Source organism: Gymnoscopelus microlampas, assembly GCF_963454915.1.
Source record: "Gymnoscopelus microlampas genome assembly, chromosome: 3".
Lineage (NCBI taxonomy): Eukaryota > Metazoa > Chordata > Actinopteri > Myctophiformes > Myctophidae > Gymnoscopelus > Gymnoscopelus microlampas.
In genome coordinates, this window is record NC_139940.1 from 42,193,859 (window position 1) to 42,218,180 (window position 24,322).

The 24,322-nt window shown below is 40.6% G+C and overlaps 1 protein-coding gene across 1 annotated transcript; it reads right to left on the minus strand.

Annotated features, from left to right (window-relative positions):
* Nucleotides 1-1,431: 1,431 nt before the first annotated feature.
* Nucleotides 1,432-23,800, minus strand: dpys (dihydropyrimidinase; the record flags this gene model as incomplete). Its single annotated transcript, XM_084052657.1, has 9 exons — nt 1,432-1,491; nt 2,381-2,588; nt 12,860-13,002; nt 15,093-15,234; nt 15,779-15,935; nt 16,436-16,625; nt 19,619-19,798; nt 22,821-22,979; nt 23,549-23,800. 9 exons carry the CDS (start codon nt 23,798-23,800, stop codon nt 1,432-1,434), a joined length of 1,491 nt encoding a protein of 496 aa, XP_083908783.1.
* Between the last annotated feature and the right edge of the window lie 522 nt (nt 23,801-24,322).

Here is a 24,322-nt window from a genome sequence, read left to right on the forward strand (position 1 = left end):
AGATAGAACGAGCATTTCCAATTCCGTTCTTACAATGGGAATAGTCAACGCTAGTGTCGTCACTCTCATTAGATCACGCTGGGTTAGACACCCTCCATATTTGGGCATAGCTGCATTAGGAACTCCTTATATGGTTATGGCTGAGTCATAGTGACATGAGCGTGACGACGTGGTCTGCCGGACCCCCGGGCGGCCAGTCTTTGAATATATTATAGGATTAATTAATGTACTTTACTTTGGTACTCTACGTATATTTTGACGCCCTTACTTTTGTACTTTTACTCAAGATTTCAAATACATGGCCATTTACTTGTAACAAAAATACTTTCATATTGTGACATTGCTACTTTTACTTGAGTAAAAAAATCTCTTTCACTGGGGATGAGTCACACAGCGCCACTGACCCGTGGTGCATCCTGATAAACTCACATTATGTCTGAAAGGGCTGCGGGTCATACTAGCACGCCAGCATGCCACCGCAAACAGGAAGCAGCATGCCACATGATGCTGGGTGACAGCGCAGCACTGCTGCCCCCCTTTTAACCACAGCAAGGAAGTTGACCTTATATGGGCATGCATGTTAGTGCTCAATATGCAAATAAAGTCAGCTTAGGTCATCCACGGAATAAATATTGCTGGCATACCGACTGTTCAAGGATGACACTGTATTTTAAAGGACTTTTAAACAATGTTTAATATACTGTATTTATGACAAAACAAAGAAAAAATGCGATATTCACTGTAGAAGTCATTTTTATTAGTTGTATTATTTTACAACTCAGTTAACGCAAAAACAAAAGACTAAAATGTCATCGCCTCATCATCATCATCAACTAATTGTGGCATTAAAGTACACCTTTATGAGTCACATTGAATCTAATTACATTACATAATGCCAAATGTGTTCTATGGCATAGTATTATACTAAAAGTTAACCAGCATTGACCTGGAAATCAGGCATAACACTCAATAGAATTGAGCAAATGGGGTAAATAAGGGTAAACATACTCTTTGGAAAAAGAGCAGAGTATTGGTTCCCAAACGTTTTCAGCTAAAGACCCAAAATAGACATTTGGTGTCTTGGTGGAATACTTTATGAATAAATCACTGAAGCCCTATTTCAATAATAGTGAAATTGCAGATCTACAAGCTCACAACACGTTGCATCGTAACACGTTGTAATTAAGGGGTCCGCGACCCAAGAATGGGTCCTGACCCATTGTTTGGGAAACACTGGTATGGAGTATTGTTTTTTTTTTTAGGAATGAAAACAAGCAAATCAAAGGATTAAAAAGCTAAATTCTATTACAATTTAACTTGCAGAATGAATCATACTAAAGGCTGGAATGAAATACAGTACAGATGTAATTTCATATCGACACACTGCAGACATACAGCTGGGATGTAATACTGTTAGTAGTCCAGTACCATTCATAAAGATATGACTTTTCCTTCATAGGGCTCTCTGTCCACAGCTGTAGGTTGCCCCACCTGTAAACCAAACACAAAGAATTATGGATGTTTCGAAAGTAAATGTGGCATCATTTACGTCCAAGTTTTGACTCAAGTCACATTCACTTCTAATATCTAATCACTGAATCACAATCAGTAAAGTAAAAAGTAATCCACCAGCCTTCTTTCACATGTTGTCCTACTGTATATTATCGTCTCTGTGCAAAACTGTTACTTTTCAGGATTCAAATTCAAAAAGTAGCAAAAGAAGCAGATCTACAAGCTCAAAAGTCAAAACGCATTGTTTCGCGCCGCGTTTCGAGCTTGTAGATCTCCTACTTTTGTGTGATGCTGTAGTATGATCAAGTAGGGCGTTAATTTACGAAAAGTTAGAATATGGAGATAAGAGGTTTCTGCCCGACAGCAACGATAACATACTGGAGCATTTCCTGCTAAATAAAACATCTTGGCTCTCATTAGAGCAGTGTTTCCCAAACTTTCAGCTCGAGCCTCAAAAGAGAAATTTGGTGTCTCCCTGGGATCCACAAAAATACATTTTGAATTAACCACTTAACCCCCGATTTAATAGTGAAAATACACTACAAGCTTGTTCGAACACGCGCTTGTAGATCTGCTTTTTCTTACGTTTTTTTTAGGGAGTTTTTTTTTTACTTTCTAAAATGTTGAAAAAATCTTTAAAATGTCTCTTTTAAAATGAAATTATGAAAAATCAAATTATTATTTTGCTTATTATTTTATTATCATTTAAAAAATCCAAAATATTTTGGGACCCATAAAAATGTGTCCGCAACCCAAAAATGGGTCCTGACCGACGGTTTGGGAGCCACTGCATTAGAGGGTTGGCATGACAATGACTAAAACATAGATTATGAGCAGGATATTGAACTGATACATTAGGCAGACATACCTGATCTCGCTGCTTGATTCTTTTATACACAAACTGGGAGAAGGGCTGTCGGTGGATGAACCTGCCGTGGCCTGGTGTTGTCTTCAGCTGACCATTCTCATACACCACGTTCCCCCTGGAGATGGTGACCACAGGGACACCATGACACTCCATGCCCTCAAAGATGTTGTAGTCCACAGCCTGGTGGTGGGTCTGGGCTGAGATCTTCCTGCACACACACACGCACACGCACACACACACACACACACACACACACACACACACACACACACACACACACACGTTCATGAGTCTGAATTCAGGCAACATTGGCATGTACTGTATTTTACATGAGAAGCTTAATACAATTAATGCATATATGTCTATAGGTGTCACGGAAAGGTGCCGTTTTTGGACCCAAATGCAGAAACGCAGGACTCAGACAAATTCAGGAAACCAAGGAGGACAACATACTACAAATACAACACAAGCTCACACGAACACTATGACAAGCACACTGGACTTACAAGCTAAAACACTGAACATCACTCTAACATAACAGAACAGAACTAACAAGCAACACGGCAGGCTCAAGGGGGAAAACACTCTGGGCAAAGTCACCACAGGGCACACAGGGCAGGGGCAGAGGTCCAAGATCCTGACAATAGGACTTTTGCAAAAGAGACCAGAGGTAGAAGAAGATACTCAGATTGTTTTTTATTAAACGTACCGCAATACCACAATATAGAAACACTCTGTTACAAGTAAAAGGCCTGTATTCAACATTTTACTTAAAAGTACAAAAGTCTTGCCATCAAACTATGCTTAAAGTACCAAAGTAAAATAACTCACGTTTCTATTTCTGAATAGCCAAAGTATAAAAGGTTTCGTATTACTAATTTAAATCTACAAAGGAACTAGTGATTAAAGCTGTCAAATAAATGTAATGTAAAGTACAATATGTGACTCTGAGTTGTAGTGGAGTAGAAGTATATAAAAAAAAATACTGAAGTAAAGTTTAAGTACCTTAAAATTGTACTTAAGTACAGTACTTTCCACCACTGCTAATGTGCTCTAGTCTAAAGAGCTTGTAAAGCACATAACCTGTGCTTCTGTCAGTTAATAAAATGGCACTTATTATATATTTTTACTGTGGTTTATTGCATTATTGTTGTGGCATCTATCTTAGAAATGCTGCATAAGCACAATAAAACAATATCACTACTCAGTCTAATAAAACACAGCCGTATGGGGCTGGACTGTGCTGCTGAATATAAATTAGTTTGAATGAAAAGATGACAGTTTTTCAAGGAAAGATGTTTGAGAAATATCTGTTTTTAAGTGATTAATAGTCTTAGACTCAAAGAGTAACTTGTAATAGTACACTATAAAACATATGTCATATATAATGAAAAATACTATTTTACAAAAGAATGTCATACTATTCTGATAAACTAAATGTCATGCTAATTAAGTCATAAAGATTTTTTTTTTATAAAGTTACATTTCCTCAAAGTAATGTCATCTACGACATAGAGTTCAAGTTGTGTCTATGACTATGTCTGTGTCTGGCGTGCAGATATGCTCATACAGTGCCCTACAATGCCCATATATAGGCATTTATGGAGTTCCGGTTGTCTAGAACCACTGATCCGTCCGATATGAACTTATAATGGCCATGACCATACATGGGCATGCCCATAGTGTGGGCCATTAGTGGATATTTTTGGCCTTAGGGTGGTAATAGAAGAAAGGCAATGGTGTCATTTTTTACTTCTTGGAATAGGCTGCAATTTAAGAAAGCCAAGCAAAAAGAACACACGCAAAAAGCATATTTTGTGATCCAATACAGTTTGGAGTATCTAATGGAATAGGGCATGTCTCAAAGTGAGGTCCAGGGACCCTCAGGGTCCTTACAGGTCTGTAACTCTGAGAGTGCACAAATGGAACCAATTATGGGTCCAAATTTGGTTCCATTTGTACACTCTCTTACTGCGGATCCTTAAGAGTTTGAGAATGACTGGAAGAGGTATCACACGCAATATATTACTAAGTGATACTGCACCACCCTGCACCCTTCATAAAACAACATTGGTCCATTTATATAGAGCCTTCATCCAAAGTGCTTTACATTCACACAGCGACAGCAGAGGAAACCATGCACGGCACCAATCTGCTCATAGGGAGCAGTTAGGGGTTCAGTGTCTTGCTCAAGGACACTTCAACAGTAACACAGGGATAGAACCTGCACCTTCCAATTCCCAAGCGGCTGCTATACCACTGTGTGTGTGTGTGTGTGTGTGTGTGTGTGTGTGTGTGTGTGTGTGTGTGTGTGTGTGTGTGTGTGTGTGTGTGTGTGTGTGTGTGTGTGTGTGTGTGTGTGTGTGTGTGTGTGTGTGAGTGTATGTGTGAGAGCGAGAGAGAGAGAGAGAGAGAGAGAGAGAGAGAGAAGGGGAGCACAGAGTTAATTAAGTGGACTGCGAGGCTGCAGATGGATGTTATTGTTTCTGTTTGTCCCAAATACATATTTTATCATCTTGTCATGCATGGAGTATAAACTACAATGTAAGTCGACATTTAGCTCAGACTGTGAGCATGGGATACTGGGTCAAGAGAGCGAGAGAGAGAGAGAGAGATAGAGAGAGGGACAGAGACAGGGACAGAGAGAGGGACAGAGACAGAGAGAAAGACGCGCGCGCACACACACACACACACACACACACACACACACACACACACACACACACACACACACACACACACACACACACACACACACACACACACACACACACACACACACACACACACACACACAGGCAGAGAGAGAGCTGCAACCGTAGCACAGAGTTTAATTAACTGGTCTGCAAGCCTGCAGATGTCATCCCCTAATGCCTAGTCTCTCACACTTCATGTAGTATTTCTGTTTCATTCATCTAATGTAGGAACTGGGCTGGGCGATATGACTTGAGTATTTCAAACTTTTGCCTCGATTACAATTAATGAACAATCGCTATGTTCACAATTTTTGTACTCCACCATTGTACAAAGATGTATAATGTATTACAGGGTTAAGTAGTTTATCAGACTTATCAATTTAGTAAGAAAAGTCCCATGATGGTACTTAACCATTATGTTAATTGCAGTGTTATGGTATTTTTGTGGAAAAGGCACTTAAAAGACTTCCTGGGTTTGTACTTTGAGGGCAACCACCTTTCACGGACTAAGGGAGGAACTTCTCACCTTTCCTATAATGTCCTATCCTTGGTTGGATTCCTCTGTGCAGGTCATATCTCCTCTATCCTTTGCTCTCCTCTTTCTCTACTGGCCTACAACGACAAAATAAATGCCCAAAGTTATGTAAAAATAAATTAAATAGAAGTCGTTACAATATGGTTTCAAAAAACCTGTCAAAAACGCTGTCAAAACAATAGGTTACAATAACATACAAAGAGAGTATGACTTAACCACATGAACCCTAGTATATATTCTATGTATTTATATCTAACTACATACCTACAGTATACATACATTTCCTTTCTGGTTATGCTTGTTTTATGTCATGCTTTGAATTTAATTAGTTTTAGGCCTTAATTACGATTTAGATACTACTGACTGACAATAATCATTCCTTCGCTATTTTGTTTTTCTTATGCTTGCAAATGGACAAAAAATCTTGATGTATATCTACATGCCTATATATGCACGTATTGATCCTCTTTACTGTTGATACTGTTTTACAGTACATACAGTACATAACTACAATTATGTTGAGACGCGTTGTGGGCCCTGGACGCCAGGGGGATGGGGGTCAACAACGTATATAGGGTTTAAGTGGTTAACAAAACAAAAACAAACATTAAACAAACAAAAAGATATAAAACAAACAGCTGTACTACCGTGTCGCCTAAGTATGAAACTAACGGCAGAGGTTTGTGACATTCTGCAGTTATGTAATCAGGGTTTTATGGCCCCAGGCCCCAGATGCTGTGTGATGCAATCGTTAGGTCAATTAATTATGCTCTTTCACAAATGAATTCACAGCCTCAACAATCAAACATGAAGCGCTCCAGGGCTTGCAAAAAAAAACTGTTAGAATGTCAGCAAACATGCATGTACTGTAATGCAGTAGGCCTACATGCAGGCATACAGTGCACGTGCACGTCTTCGGTGTCATGAAACATGGTTTGTACAAAACTGTTCCTTTTTAAAAATGTATTTAAAAAAAAATGTAAATAGTGAAAATAGCCGGTCTATAAGCTCACGATGTGACACGTTGTGAGCTTGTAGATATATGCTTTTTTCAATGCCTTTGCGCCACACTCTTGTATGGCAAGTATATGGCATTAATTTACGAAAAACATAAAAAGTTGAAATATGGAGATACAAGGTTTCTGCCCGACAGTGACTGATATGTTATGCGACCCAAAGCACACACATGCTCTTGTGTTTGTGCAGGCGCACGTGCGCACACGCACACAGAGCTGCAACCGTAGCACGAGTTTAATTAAAGACTAGAGTGTGCCTTGATTTTGTCACAAGGGTAAACGGCCTGAGAGTTAAACAATCCGTGGTGTACAAAGTATTCAACCACAGTACTGGACAAAGTATTCAACCACAGTACTGGACAAAGTATTCAACCACAGTACTTGAGTCAACGTATAGAGTCCTGGTCAAATATTACTCAACTACAAGTGAAAGTTTGTTCCCCAAAAAAAAGTGTCACATTTGTACTTGAGTTCAAATACTCTGCTTTATAAAAAAAGTATTGAAAAGCACAAATTACGAAGTGCATTTTCCTTTTAATATCAACGCATTGCTGTATTAAAATGTTGATATTTTCCAGGAATGTTCCGAAAAGAAAATAGCAGAACTCCTAGCTGTGAACTTGCAGACGTTCAGTCCTATAGGTGTAGTTAGGAATTATGCCATCAGTAGTATTTTCCTTCGCGTTTTGCTCGAAAATAAGAGCCTGGACCAGCCTGTTAACGTTCCTGGCATAGTAAGTGGGTGATTTCCCCAACCAACCAGAGTGCAGTGGGCGTCAATCCAAATGTTGTGGCGTCAGGGCTCTCAATGCTGCACATTGGGGAGGAGGGGCGCGGGGGCGGGAGCACAGATCGGTGGACCAATGGGATCTGGCGGATACTCTCTCCGGAGATTTTGAACCCGCCCCTCTAGACCAGATATCACACGCGCTAGGGCAGCCTAGGTAGTGTGTACACTAGCAGCAGGTTTTTGGGGGGATGAGGGAAGGGGCGTAGGAATACGAACGCTCTCAAAAGGCTCTATGCACAGCAGCCATATTATCACTTCCTTCACAGGTGTTACCAATGATACTAATGAATTCTAGCACTCCTAGCACAGTGGTTTCCACGACCCCCATAACTATGAGTGTGTACAAATGGAACCAAATGGACACGGGTCCATTTGGTTCCATTTGTACACTGTCAGAGTTACTTTAAACTCTCCCCTGTGAAAACAGAAGAGGTGTTTAAAAAATTGAGTGCTCTTCATCAACACAGAGCCACAGGCCTCGACAATATCCCCCCCAAATTTCTAAAAGACTCAGCCGCCTCCATTGCTCCAATCATTACCCACATATTAAACCTCTCCACCACACAGGGACAGGTCCCCAACGACTTCAAAAAAGCAAGGGTGACCCCTCTGTTCAAAAAAGGAAACCAATTAGACCCTGGCAACTACCGCCCTATTTCTATTCTAAGCTCCATCTCGAAAGTCATGGAAAAAATAGTCTATGAACAGGTCGACAAGTATCTTGCCGAGAAAAATCTAATCTACAAATTCCAATCTGGCTTCAGAACAAACCACTCCACTGACACATGCCTTCTCTATTTGAACGACTCTATCAAACAAGAGATTGAAAAGGGCAAATATTGCGGCATGGTCATGCTGGACCTCCAGAAGGCTTTTGACACCGTTAATCACCCAATTATGATCAATAAGCTCAAAGCAATAGGTTTTGATGACACGTCAGTGAACTGGATGAGATCCTACCTGGAAGGGAGGGAGCAAGTGGTGGAAGTAAACGGCACCCAGTCCCCCCCCCCCTCCCAGTGACTTGTGGTGTTCCCCAAGGAAGTATACTAGGACCCTTACTGTTCCTGATATATGTGAATGACATGTCGTCAGCCTGCGACTGCAACCTGTTCCTGTTCGCAGATGACTCGGCCCTGCTAGTCTCGGACAGGGACAGGCTGCAGGTTGAGAAAACTCTCAGCTCTGAACTCAACAAGATCTGCATCTGGCTCTCCGACAACAAGCTCTCATTACACCTGGGCAAAACGGAATGCATCCTCTTTGGGTCCACTCCTAACCTCAGAAAGGCAGAGAGCTTCACGATCAAAGCGGGTGATGATATCATCAAAAGAAAAAACGAAATTACCTACCTGGGCTCTATCTTGGAGGCTGACCTCTCTGGTGACAAAAATGCTGAAAAAACGATCAAAACGGTCCACAAAAAAACACGCTATTTGCGGAGTATTGATCGTAAAGTCAGTAAGAAGACTCTGAAGACTCTTGCAGTGGCCCTCATACAAGGTCATTACGATTATGCATGTACTTCATGGTATCACAACACCTCCAAGGCCTTAAAAACAAGGCTCCAAACATCCCAAAACAAACTTGTAAGACTACTTCTTGGCCTCAACTACAAAACCCATCTAACCCCTGATCATTTTGATAGGATTGGATGGCTTAGGGTTGCGGACAGAGTACAGCAACTTGCTATGGGCCTGGTCTTCAAGATATATCACAACATTGGGATCCCCCTGTATTTGTCAAAATACTTCCAAAATGTTAATGATGTCCATGATCACAATACCAGAGGCAGCTCCACAAACCTTGTCCAACCCTTTTTTGGCTCAACAAAGGGAAGTAACTCGTTCTCATGCTATTCATCAAAAATGTGGAACGCCCTACCAAAAGGAGTAAAGGAGTGTAAAACCCTACTCTCTTTCAAAACAGCCCTAAAGATACACCTTCAGGAGGCTGCAATTGGAAAATGGCCCCTGTCTAAGTCCTAACCTAATCTACCCCCCTACCCCCCCCCCTCTCTCCTTCTCCTTTTGTACATATTTCTCACTCTTCATACCAGTAACCTGTAAACTGATTGTATGACATTCTATAGTAGTTGTGTATATCTGTCTGTCTCTTATATGTCATCATGATTTGTGTGCATGGGGAACTCATTTGAAACAAGCTCAGTGCTTTTATGAGTCTTCCAGTTTAGTAGACCTTGTATTGTGAACCTTGACCTTGTACTTCCATGTACTGTTGTTCTCATGTCTTACTAAATAAAGTACATCAATCAATCAATCACACACCCGTAAGGGGCCATTTGGAAGCCCATGAGGGTCCCTGGACCCCAACTTTAGACCCACTGGTGTAACAGAGTGTTTCCAGTAAGTCAACATGCACAACATCAGCACCCTGACTCTGTTTGACCAGAATGGAACAGAGCCTTCATTAGTATCATTGGTAACACCTGTGAATTTCTTCATAATATGGCTGCTGTGAATAGAGCCTATCGAGGTCAGAACCTAATTACTAGCAGTATGCCATCAGTGACTCTGATGATATCACTGAAACTCACCTGAGTGTCAGCCCCACCCAGAAAAACTGCTCTCAGCAGGAAATGCCCAAAACACGGCATTTCCTGTTTACGGGTACTCTTTAAGTAGCTACAGTAATGAAGTAAATGTACATCCTGCCACCAAGGGTAAAAGGTCTGAGAGTGAAACAATATCATATCCTTTTAGCCTCCTTCTATCCACAGCTGTAGTAATTCAGTAGGTTCTCAGCACAAGCTTTCTTTAGTTTTACCACGGAATTAATCTAAAGCCAATTACACCACTTCACCCCCGTAGTTCACGTCAAGCGTTACTGATGTGCATGAAGGACTTAACCCACATTCTACACAGGAGAGAGAACAGTGCATGTGGTTATTATGTAAGCCTGGCTGCTATAGAATGCACACTCCCTTATTAGGACTGATGTGCGGACAGACATGCACCACTGTGTAGCAGCAATGCATATCGTGTGTGTGTGTGTGTGTGTGTGTGTGTGTGTGTGTGTGTGTGTGTGTGTGTGTGTGTGTGTGTGTGTGACAGACAGACAGACAGACAGACAGACAGACAGAGAAGGGGACAAAGACAGAGAGATGTGCAGAGAAAGGGATAGACAGAGAAAAAGAGAGAGAGAGAGACAGACAGACACACACACATGCGCACGCGTGAGCACGCACACATGCAGGCAGACCGACAGACAATTCAGTTGTCATAGCAGCAGTGCAGTAAGGAAGAAACAAAGACACAGGTTTAGTGTGTAGAGCATTGGTTCTCAAAGTGGGGTCCGCGGACCCCCAGGGGTCCTTGGAGGGTGGTTCCAGGGGGTCCCCAACAAAAGTAGTTAACCTGATATGATAAATGATAATCATTGATTGGCAATTCAAAAATAGCAGATATACAAGCTCACAGCGCGTCACTTCGTGCGGCGCTGCAAGCTTGTACATCTGCTATCTTTTTTAAATTTTTTTTGTGAAAAATATTGAAAATTGAAAAAGATTTTGAATGATTTTGAATAATTTTTTTACACAAAATCTTCTCTTCTGGGGGTCCCTGGCACAAAACATTTTCAGATGGAGGTCCGCTGCCAAATACATACAGTATCATTTTCAGGGTCCTTGACATGAAAAAGTTTGAGAACCACTGCACTAGACACTATCGGTGTTTCATGTGATGTCAGTAACATTAGCCTGTCTGATTGTGAGTAATCTCACAAGACAGATTCAGCAAACAGCTGAATCTGTCGGCACCACTGCCCTGAACATGTAGAGTTGTTGTTAGTAGGAATGAACACAGAAGCACCCGAGAGGAAGTGGACTAAGAAAGGGGAGGAGCCAAACCGAGTTCCTGTTTATTACACAAAAAAGGTGGTGGTGCCCCCAGAGGCAAAAATGTAGGACATTTTTACCCCCTTTTTTTTACAGAATAGATTCCCAGATTGCCTTGTGAGTAACGTTGCTCATGTACAGTATGTACCTCAGCTTAGGGTGGGATTCTGTAATGACACTGTAATTGCAGGCTATTGTACAAGGTGTGTATTGCTCGTATACCGTTTGCTTACATAGTTGTACTTGCTCTGGCAGTGGTGGAACAAGTACAATTCTTTTTTACTTAAGTAAAAGTATTGATACTGCAATGTAGAAATACTCTGTTATAAGTAAAAGTCCATAATTCAAAATTCACTTGAGTAAAAGTACAAAGGTATTGGTATCAAAATGTACTTATAGTACCAAAAGTAAAATAACTCATTGTGCAAAATGTAAAAAAAATGTAATTTCAAGTTTTCAAATGTATAAAAATCTTTTGAAAATAGCAGATCTGCGACGCATTGGTGAGCTTGTAGATCGGATATTTTCAAATGGCCAAACTATATACAAGGCTGAAGTGGTTAATGCATGTTTTGTAATAATAATCTAAATCTACAAAGTAACTAGTAACTAAAGTTTCCAAATAGATGTAGTAGCTAATAGTACATAATTTGGATCCGAGATGTAGTGGAGTAGAAGTAAAAGTATTGGAAATACTTAAAGTACAAATACCTCAAAATTGTACTTAAGTACAGACTTTCCACCACTGTGCTCTGGGAGGGATACTGTTATTGACACTGGGACTGTGTGTATTTTTTCGTCCTGCATAGTGCAGGCTATTTGTATTATGGTGTATATACAGTCGTATGCTTTATGTACTGTACATCATTGATGGTTCTTTTTTTGTGATATTTTCTTCCTATGACTGCACTTGTTTCCTTCCTTGAAGACAGGCTTTCATGGTCACTCAGTGTGTCAACAGCACCATCTGCAGGTGAGTATGCTGATAGCAGCATTATAAGTGACGGGGCTACGATTGCCATTTAACCACATGAACCCTACCGCCACTATTCTGGGCCACGGTGGAAGAAGTACTCCGACTTCAGCAATACCACAATGTAGAAATACTCAGTTACAAGTAAAAGTCCCATTTCAAAATATTACTTGAGCAAAAGTACAAAATTATTGGCATCAAAAATGTATTTAAAAGTACCAAAAGTATTCAAGATTTTTCAAAAAGGGGAACTTGGGATCCTTGAAATGAAAAGGGATGAGAAACACTGAACCAAACTACAGAACTGGAATCCCAATATATACTCTCAGTGTACTCTCAGCACAACCTCTCACAACGCCTCGCACTGCGAGGCGTTGTGAGCTTGTAGGTCGGCTATTTTCACAATATTTATCTGTGGAACCGAGTCAAACTAAATGTAATACCTACAATTCCAAGTGCTTGTCAGGGTGGGGGTCCCCAGTTCAAATTGTATTATTTTGTGGAGTCACGGCCTGAAAAGTTTGGTAACCATTGCAGTGTACAGTACACATAAAACTCTATATTTCAGAGGGTATCTGTGAGTTTTTGCTGAAGTGACCTGAGCCCTACTGACCTTGTCGACTTGGGGTCCCATATAACCACATCAGCATCGGAGCCCTTGGCGATGCGGCCCTTCTGGGGGTAAAAGTTGAAGATTTTGGCCGCGTTGCTGCTGGTGACGGCTACAAATCGATTCTCATCCATTTTGCCACTGTGCTGAGGAGAGGAGAAACGTTCACAAAAAAACCCATCAAACTTTCCCTGTAGGTGCCACGGTGAGTGAGTGACAACGCAATACACACTCTAACCGAGAGGTCAATAACTCTGTTATAACTGTGATTGCAAGCGAATCAAGTTTCTGCCCACAACGCCGACAATATCGTCTCCGTCGGGTGGAAACCTCATATGTCCAAAACTGTTACTTTTCTGGATTCAAATTCAAAAATAGCAAAAGTAGCAGATCTACAAGCTTGTGGATCTCCTACTTTTTGCTATGCTTTTGTGTGACGCTGTAGTATAGATCAAGTAGGGCGTTAAAATAAGTTAAAATATGGAGATGAGAGGTTTCTGCCCGACACCAACGATGGTGGAAAGTAACTAAGTACATTTACTTAAGTACTGCACTTAGGTGGGACTCTCTTAAAGCTCCCCAAAACTCAACGTGTAACCAAGGGAGATCGAGCCTTCTCCGTTCAAGTTCCTAAATGCTGGAATGTCCTACTCGAGTCTATTCGGCAAGCTGATACTATCCTTTAAATCACTTCAGAAAAGCCTTCTTCTAAAGCACCCGTCCATGTTATATAACCTTCCTTTTCTTTTTTTATATAGCCTAATAGCCCTCTTTTCATGTCAAGTTCATTTTCTATTAGCATCCTTTTATATTGTGATTTGTATTTCTTGCTTTTTTGCCTATATTGTGTAATTCCATTTTTCTATATTTTCTGCTCCACGACAGCTCAGAGGCAAATATTGTACTTTTTACACCACTACAATTATTGGAAAACTTTAGTTACAAGTTACTGTACTTTGTAGATTTTGGTTATTATTGCAAAACAATATTTATACTTCGGCTTGTCAAAAATAGCCGATCTATACGCACATTTTTGTACTTTTACTTTGGCACTTTAAGTATATTTTGTAGCAAATCTACTTTGGTACTTTTGAACACAGACCTTTTACTTACTATTTTATATGCTGGTATTAGTAGCCTACTTTTACTTAAGTAAAACAATCATTTTTTTAGTACTTCTTCCACTACTGCTAGCACAGTACTGTAAGTCCTTGTAGTGGCCTTGAGGTTACATGCTTAAATAAGCTCCTCACAGGGGGAAAGATGGCTGTGACTCAAACTTTCCTTTCCTCAGTTTTCCCCCATTTTCTGCCCCAATGTAGTTGTTTCCAATTCCCAATGTCCACTGCAGTCCCTGCAGTACATGCTCACACAGTGTTCTAAGTCCATGCAGTTAAAATGCCTCCCTAACTTAGCTCTCAATGTAGTGGCCCAAAAAAATCTATAAAAGTGGCACTGAAATATGAGAAAGTTACAGAAAAATGTGGTTTGCTAAAGTATTCAAACTTTCCTCGCTTTGTCCCACTGGTTAAAAGCTAGTTCAGCAATGCGACACGTTGTGAACTTGGAGATCAGCTATTTTCAAAGCATTTTCATACTTTTGGAAACTTGTAAAATGGGACATTCTGCATAATGAGTAGTTTTGCTTCCAGTACTTAAGTATATTTTAGTGCACATACTTTTGTACTTTTACTCAAGTCAATTTTGAATTCTTGACTTTTACTTGTAAGAGAGTATTTCTACATTGCAGTATTGATACTTTTACTCAAGTAAAACATGTGAGTACTTTTCCCACCACTGGTTAATAACCACCAGAGTAAAATAAATATGTACAGTCACAGTTAAAGTTGAACCTTGAACCTTAACCACCAGAGGAAAACAAACATGTACGGTAACAGTTGAGACCTGGAACGCATCTGTGTCACATTAGATTTATTTGGCTATTCAAAAATAGCAGATATACAAGCTCGTAAAGAAATAGCAGATCTACAAGCTAAAAAAAATAAAATAGCAGATCTGTTATAAAAAAATAGCAGATCTACAAGCTCATAGCGCGGCACCGAGTGCCGCGCTACGAGCTTGTAGATCTGCTATTTTTTTTAAATCGTGAAAATTATTTTTTTATATTTTTTTCCGAAAAATTGTTAGGATTTAGAATTTTGTTAGACACGGCCTCAGGTCTTAATGGGTTAATAACCACCAGTATAAAATATAGAAGCACAGTAACAGGACATACCACTCCCTTCTCCCAGATGACGGACATCCTGTCCTCCACGCCATTCACTCCGTTAGGGATCTTGGTGAAGTCGTCCTTGCCCAGGGCCTTCTGGCACACTGAGAAGGTGCAGTTGTCTGTGCCCGTTACACTGAGGTCATCACTGGCAACGATACATGGAGAAATGAAAGAATTACATTGTGTGTCGAAAGCTTTTTTTCTCTGAATTGAGTACAAAGGACCCCAATGGAAACAAGCCATAGGCTTTCTTGGGTTTAAAATCCTCTTAGCAGACCTTTGTATTGAACTGTACTTTCCTGTGCTTTTTTTTGGCAAACTGCTAATAAATTATTCAATCAATCAATCCTGTATGTCTATCTGTATGTACAGTACAGATCTATGTATCTAGTATTTATATACTTAATACTTTATCCATTTATATGTTGGGTATTCAGAAATAGCAGATGTACAAGCTCACAGCACGTCACTTTTTTCACTATTTTTGAAAATATTTGAAAAATGTTTTTTTTTTTAAGTTTGGAAAAGTTTGGATACATTTTTTACATAAATCTTCTCCTCTGGGTGGTCCCTGCCACAAAACCTTTTCAGATGGGAGTCCGTGGCCAAATACATATCAATTTGGGGGTTCCTTGACATGAAAAACGTTTGAGAAACACTGACTTTAGAGTACTTCTAGCTCCACATACTTGGCCAGAAGGTCCATGAGGTACCCAGGAGTGCTGGGGTCAGGTCTCAGGGGAGGACCCATGACAAAGCTGGCAGCGTGGGCCCAGTCCTTGTTCCAGTAGTGGGTTCCGTCTGTACCCAGACCTGCTGCGATGGGCTCCCCAAACACCACACGTCCTGGAGAGAGAGAGAGAACACACATCCATACTTGGAATGAAGTCACAAAACAAAACCAGTCCTAGGAGAGAAACACACACACACGCACACCACACACACACGCACACAGAAGCAGGCAGTGGTGGACTTTAAAAGTTGCAATAACACAGTGTAAAAATACGTTGTTATTAGTAAATGTGCTGCATTAAAAATCTTATACAAACAAATATACTTAAATGTTATTGAACTACAATTATTGTTCATTAACCACTCTTAGTCTATATATATATTACAGTAGGCCCTACAGACAGTTCAGTACACACAAGATCCATCCTTTCCTCTTCCTCCCAGCAGGTGGCAGTAGTGTGTGTGTGTGTGTGTGTGTGAGTGTGAGTGTGAGTGTGAGTGTGAGTGTGAGTGTGAGTGTGTGTGTGTGTGTGTGTGTGTGTGTGTGTGTGTGCGTGTGTGTGTGCGTGTGCGCGTGCGCGTGCGCGTGCGTGCGTGTGCGTGTGCCAGCTCACCCTCTCTGCGTGCGTTGGCCACCACCTTGGCAGCGGACTTGCTCATGACGTGGACCACATACAGGGGACAGTTGACGGCGTGGGCGATGGTGACGGCTCTCTGGGTGGCCTCGGCCTCTACCTCCTCGGGGCGACACAGCTCGTGGCCCTCCGGCCCCGTGATGCCCAGAGACAGCATCTTCTTGGCCCCCTGTGGTCGGCACAGCAGCGGAGAGTCAGGGAAAAAAAGGTAAAAGGAGCAGGACATCTAAAAACATTAAGTTATTTGTGCCTGAGTGGGGGAAAAAACTGCCAGTGCTTAGTGCAGTGGTTCTTAAACTTTTTCATGTCAACGACCCCCAAATTGATATTATTTTGGCCACGGACCCCCTTTTTAAATGTTTTTGTGCCAGGGACCCACCATGAGAGCAGATCTGTGTTAAAAATATTTAACATTATTCCACGTTTTTCCAAGATTTATCCAAATATTTCAAAAAATAGCCGATCGTGTTGAGAGCTTGTACAGTATGTAGGCTATATGGTTAAAGTAATAAAACTGATGCTACAATGTTGATGCTACATTAACTCATTTTGCAGAGGACCACCAGGAAGAACGCCCTCAAGGAACTCTGGGGGTCCCCCCACTTTGAGAACCACCGACCAGTGGTGTTGTGGTCGCTACACGGGATACCACCAGGGTTGCCAGATCTGATTTTAATTTCCCCGCAAGGTTTTATTTGAAAATAGCCGACCTATTTCAAAAAGCTGATGTGGCCTAAAGTGCTCATATGGCCCATAGTCGCTTCTTTTGGGCTGGTTTTCCTAGACCTGGTTGCTTGTTTCTCTCAGAGAATCTGGCAACACTGGATACCACGACATTCCACTGGTAATTTTTCACACCCTAGATTCACGAGCCAAAGTACCCAAATGGCTACTTTGCATTTAACAGGTTTCCCAGTGGTAGTGAGCGTTCGCGTGCGTGCATGTAACGTCATTAAAATACCGTTCCCCTGGGGGAAAACAAATCACCATTACACCACTGCCACTGACTTAGTGAACTACCATCTCTTGTCCTTGGAGTTCACACATTGCTGCCTGCCACCATTTGAATTTGCATTATATCTTGCATTTACCACCCTCTAGTGGTGATTTGCTGCCTTGACTATTGAGATACGCAGATAAAAAGGGAAAAGGCTGGAAATAGAAATGAGAACTGGCTTATTGGTTTTTGATGACTTATGCTGATATTATATTGCAAATTGGACATTCTTTAGTTATACAGTAAGACAATACTTCAGGTATGTTCATGTTGATACAGATAAGGACCTATTCCATCATGGGTTATTGTCAAATATGCTTTACTAGAATACTTTTCATTTTATTGCATTAAAACATGGTAGCTAATAAACACGTATACTGTAGGTGGCATGTTACACATGACAGGACAACCCAGTGAACCAACAGAAGAGGTTTGTTTTTGGCTTTGTTCTGCTTGGCTGACAAAAGGAAATGCTGAGGTGAACTGAGGATAACAGTTATTCTCAGTTCATGTAGTTATCTGATAACTGCACATTCCTGAATGTGTAATTCAATAGCTTTGTCATCATACTGTCTTTAGTATAAATGTTAACAACGGAGGATTCTCTGTATTCTGACCTCTCTGTGTGAGGCAGTGGTTCTCAAAGTAGAGTCCGGGTACCCCCAGGGGTCCTTGAGACGGTTCCAGGGGGGTCCCCAGCTAAATTAGTTAATGTAGCATCATGGTCAGTTTAACCACTTTAAACCTATTTTATAATTTGGCTATTCAAAATTAACCGATCTACAAGTTCACAACACATCGCGATGTAAAGTGCTGTGAGCTTGTAGATCTGCTATTTTTTAATTTAAAAAAAATCATGAGGGGAAATCAGGTTCAAACATTCACCAGAGATCCAACACTGGTACTGTATGTTTACACATAGAGCACACTGCTAATGGTTTACTTTGCCTGCACATGACACCATCCTTCATCAAACAGCGTCAGATCTGTCTCTTTGATATTAGACAGTTAGATGTTTCTTATTGATCTGATGAACTGATGATGACATTTTCTCGCCCACATTCCAGTGTTCAAATGTAAGATATTTACCAACAATTATGTGTCTTACTGCTTTAACCAAATATAATTGAAAAGGGAAAGATTAAAATCTTCCTAGATGAATCAACACCATGCAGTTGCTACCCTGCTATGCCATTCATTTCACTCCCTGACACCGATATGCTTATTTAGCAAGAAAAACGTTGCAGAATAAAAGGATGTTAAATGTTTTCAACTAATACAGTTATTACCCTACTGTAAATCATGATGCATGCGTAAAAACAAATCCCCCAAAAAAATCCTCTTTATCAACTACTTAACTTAATTAATATAATAGTACTTGGCCTATTACTACATAACTTAATTACTGCTACATTGTAAATACTGCTACTTTGTAACCCCATGTACATACTGGTTACTTATATTCTGCTTTTTTATAATATAATGTTTACGGTCTTACAATAATATGTTTAAAATAACGTTTTTTTGACACCCGACAGTGACGATAATAATGTACATTATCATGTAAATACCTATTACCACGCATGCTGCCACTTTATGCTGTAGCTGCCTCATACCATTGTCATTGTCATGAATATCTTGGATATGTGACTGCATGTCATATCTCCATTCCTTTTCCCTTCCCTGAAAACTACAAATGATAAAAAATAAGTTCCCGCAGCTGACTCTGATTCTGATAACACATTCTCAATAATATTGGTAATGAATGGGTACCAATAGTTCTATGATATTGTTGTTGTCGGGCAGAAACTTCTTATTTGTTCCGAACTTTAACTTTTTGAGTTTTTTTTATAAATTAATGCCCTACTTGATCATACTACAGCAGATCACACAAAAGCATCAAAAACGATATACAACTCCTGGTGCCATTCATTTATAAATAGACCAGGGGTCCATATTTGTTACCCTCCTTTTTCTCTCATCACAAAATCTAAATTGTTTGCCGAAAAAATCTACAATCTCTAGCTCTATCTGCAAGCTCAACCTTATAGATCTGCTATCTTTGCCAAATGTTCACCTCTAATGCCATACCCAGAATCTGGATGCTAGTGTTCAATGTGGTGAATCAACTTTTTGATCATCAGTATTTTCTACTTGGTACAAACCTCTGCAATAAGGTCTCCGTTCTCAGCATGCACCTGAGCTATGGCTCCAATGCGCTGACACTGGGAGAACGCAGCATACAGCTCATGGTCCTGTAGCATAAACACTTCCTTATAGGCCATAAACATCTTGAAGGAGTTGACACCTTTCTCTCTGGCCAATGTCTCCATCTCCTCCTTAACCTATATAGGAAGAAGAGTGAACATAATTCACTATAAAGGTCAGTCTGAGAGGGAGTGTTGCATTAATTTTGTGGTCAGACAGAGAGAAAGAGAACATTTTGTTTATCGTTGCTGTCGGAAAGAATCCTTCTTCAGTATCTCCATATTTCAACTTTTTTAGGTCAACAGTTTTTTCCCCCCGTAAATGAACAAATTACTTTGTCGTACATGACTGTCGTGCAAAGTAGCTGAAATAATAGCTGACCTACAAGCTCACAAGGCATTTTGTGAGCTAAGCTTGTAGATATGATCTGTAGATTGCAAGCTAGTTCAGGCAGATATCACTCAAGAGGTTTCACACATGCACATTACTATGTGGGTGTATAGAGCACCGAAGTCTGAAGTAATTTACGCATCCTACTGTACCTGGGTCACGTTTTTCTTTTTCCTATTCTGAATTTCCATAGACATGTTTAATATCACGTCATACAAGAACTGTGTTCCAAAAACAAACAAATGAGCCTGGTGGTTTGAGTTTGACTCATATGGATATGAAGCATCAACTGGCAGCGAGAAAACGCTAACGTTACCGCTGCCGAATTAATAAAACAAAAACAGACTGTATCAAATATGAGTGACTGACTATCGTAAACGATACAGAGCCACCTCCCTGACAATAGCGGCGGGACAATTTGTTTATTTTTGGACCACAATTCTAATCTGAGACGATTCGAAGATGACCCAATGTTATTCTCCATTGAGAAATTACTTCCGTGACCAGGGGCGTCAATTGGGTATGGCAGGCTATTGCAGCTGCCATACCCTGGCTCCAGGGGAGAAAAAAAAAAAAGTACTTTTTTGATAATAAATCGGGAAAATCAGGCAAAAATAAGAATTAAATAACATAACCCTAACCTAACCCGAATCCTAACCCTAAAACCGAAATAAAGTAACCAAAAACTGGAAAAAAACGAACCCAACCCGCCCAGAACCGCACAAAAATTTCGCGCGCGCGCGCGGGGGTGACCTCATGCACGCGCGCGTGCATGCTGCCATACCCTAGCTTTTGCTGAACTGACGCCACTGTCCGTGACCCAGGGGATGAACGAGTGACGTCAGAACTTCGCTACTCTATACCAGGGGTTTTCAACTGATTGTGAACCAGGGGCCACCACCCTGACTAAGAATCAACCTGGGGACCACTGTTGTGTTGGGTGGCGATATGTGGGCTAAGATTAGTTAAAGGTGGGTTGGGGTGGCTCTTGAAGATTGCTTGAAATATCATAGTGGTCAGAGCTCAAAAAAGGTTCAGAACCAACCACTGATCTATTCCTCTTTACTTTATCCAACCTTCCATATTAAACTCATGTTAACTGATACTATACTGATTTGTAACATTTATGAGTGAGCAAACACATGCCATTAAATTGCCACATTTCCTATTAATGATGACACTTTCCCTTCTTGAGATTCTAACTCCCTTTTCTGTGGCATTTCTTGACCTCAGACTTCCCAGTAACTGACTTCATTGACTCGTCATCTTAGGTCACCAGGTCACTGCTGCACAGCAGTGCACTGCTTCTCAAGTAGTGGTCCATGGTCCACTAATGGTCCATGGCATGATTACAGGAGGTCCATGTCTGTCTTTTCTTGGCTATAGTGGTGGTCAGGGACAGAGTCTCGTGTCATTTTCTGGCTCCAACCTTGCCCTGTACATAATACTGTTATATAATACTAATATCCTTCAGGTATGCCAGTGTGGCAATACCACTCTCACAGCCTACTCATACTCATAGCCTACATCGTTACAATAGGTACATTTTATTTAGCTTTTACTGTCTGAAAACTCATCCAGAACTTCACAAGGCTCTGTGTTTCATACATGTCTCTTGAAAGAGTCTGTGGACAATGAGCTGATCCTCTTCTGTAGTAAAGCTTACTTTTGGAATTGAAACACAAGCATCCTCCAATGACCACTGATAATGTTTTTAATCCCACTGTACTCATATCACACAAATACCAAATTACTAAGTTTCTCCAAAATAAAATGATGAACAGAAACAAAATCTTCACTTTATACATTACTGAATGGATGGCCAGGGACCACATGAAATACCTTCACGGACCACTGGTTGAAAACCTCTGCTCTGTGAAAGTGGGGAAAGGTATAATATTTACGGTAACCAATGAAAATGATTAACCAGAGCTTGTGACTATATAATAATTACATTGGACCCATTGGAACACAACTTATGTTTTGTTGAACAGTAACAGTACATAGCCTACAGAACATAAAAGGTTTCTGCACAACAGCGACAATACTGTATGTATGTTATACAGTATATCATATTAACCCATTAATGCATCTGTGTCATTTTAAGATGTCTTTGGCCCGCGCTATAAGCTTATATATCTGCTATTTTTGAAAAATTGTGGAAAATTGTGGAAATCTTTGAATATATATTTTCTAAAGCAAACATTTGTAAAATATGTTGTTCCAGGGACCCCCAGAAGCAAAGATTTGAGTTTAAAAATATATATATATTCAAAGATTTGCACACATTTTCATGATTTTTCCAAAAATAGCAGATCTACAAGCTCATACAGTGCAAGTGCAAGTTTTCGGTGCAAGTTTTCAAATGTATAAAACTCTTTTGAAAATAGCAGATCAAGCATACAGATCAGATACAAGCTACAAGATCAGATACAAGCTCACAATGCGTCGCATCGCGACGCATTGTGAGCTTGTAGATCGGCTATTTTCAAATGGCCGATACAGGGCTGAAGCGGTTACTGTATGTTTTGTAATAATAATCTAAATCTAACTAAGTAACTAGTAACTAAAGTTTTCAATTGATTGTAGTGGAGTAAAAGTACAATATTTGCCTCTGAGATGTAGTGGAAGTAAAAGTGGAAGTGGAAGTAAAAGTATTGGAAATTGGAAATACTTGAGTAAAGTACAAATACCTCAAAATTGTACTTAAGTACAGTACTTGAGTACATGTACTTAGTTACTTTCCACAACTGCTCCACTCCCCTGTACCTTGTCACTCCACCAGGTGACAGCCACATGGAGGCTGTAGTCACAGCACACTTTGGGGTCAGCTGTGCTCCGCCAGCGGTCGTAGGCCTCCAGGAGAGAAGTGCCTCTTTGGGGGATGACAAAGTCCAGAATCATAGTGGTACCCCCCGCCAGAGCAGCCTAAACACACACAGAGAGAGAGAGAGAGAGAGAGAGAGAGTACAGCACAGAGTACAGTGTGTCAAGAGATGTACAAGATAGGAAGAGGTATTGATCATGAGCCATGAGGAGCAGAGCAGGGAATGCTTGATTTGCACAGTCGAGATTAGAAAATGTAACCCATTCAATCTTTGGCTATTCAAAAATAGCAGATATACAAGCATATTTTTTTAAGTCGAACATTTGTAACTCAAATATTTGCTTCTGGGAGGAGGGTCCCTGGAACAAAATATTTTACAAATGTTCGCCTTAAAAATATATATATTTAAAGATGTGCACACATTTTCACGTTTTTTCTAAAATAGAAGATCTACAAGCTTGGTGCCGCGCAATGAGATTGTATATCTGCTATGTTTTAACAGGCAAAGAAATCTTAAAATGACAGAGATGCGTTCCCGGATTGAATGGGTATGTAATCATGAATAAAAATGTACTGGTGCCTACAATTCCGTTACAAAAGGGTACCCTGGACTGATTACATCCTATTGAAACCCCCCTGGAATACATGTGTTTCTCCTTCATTTTGTTACCTTAGTACCGATATGGAAGTCATCCACCGCTTTAGTTCCCATGAAGGCCAGCTCCATGTGGGTATGTGTATCGATGCCACCGGGTATCACCAGTTTATCGGTGGCATCGATAACCCTCGCTCCCGTCGGGATTTGAAGATTTAATCCGACTTCGAGAATCTTCCCATCTTCGATGTAGACGTCGCTGATTACGGAGCAGTCCTCGTTCACGACTTTTCCACCCTTTATCAGGATCCTGCCTTGACCTGCCATGCTTTGCTGTATAGGAAAGTTGAAGCAAATAAGTACTTTAATTACCCAAACGGATTCAGTCCTGGTCAGATAGCACAGACACACCTCTCAAAAACACAATGCAACTATCTAACTGTGCAGTACAGTCGCTTAAAATAAAACGTCATGTGCCTCTCGATGCAGATCCAGAACACATTAGTTCTGTTAAAGCTAGAGAGGAAGCACCACTCTGTTTGTTTTCAATTTATTTAAATGCGCAGCTGGTCAAAAGTCCGACTGACCCTATCAGTCGGACCCCAGAACAACGGTCGCACCTGTCGGTAAATAATTGATGAGCTGAGCGCTGACTTCTCTCGGGTCATAAAGCAGGCTCCTAATGTAAACAGTGGGGGGGGGGCTGTTCCTACTGTTCTGAATCCACTGCTCTGTACACTGACTGCATACAATCCCAAGAGAAAAAGTATGAAAGTGAAGAAAATAACTTTAAAACATTTGCAAAGTGCTGCACAGGCCAGCGAGCACACAGTTTAGTTCAAAAGTTAA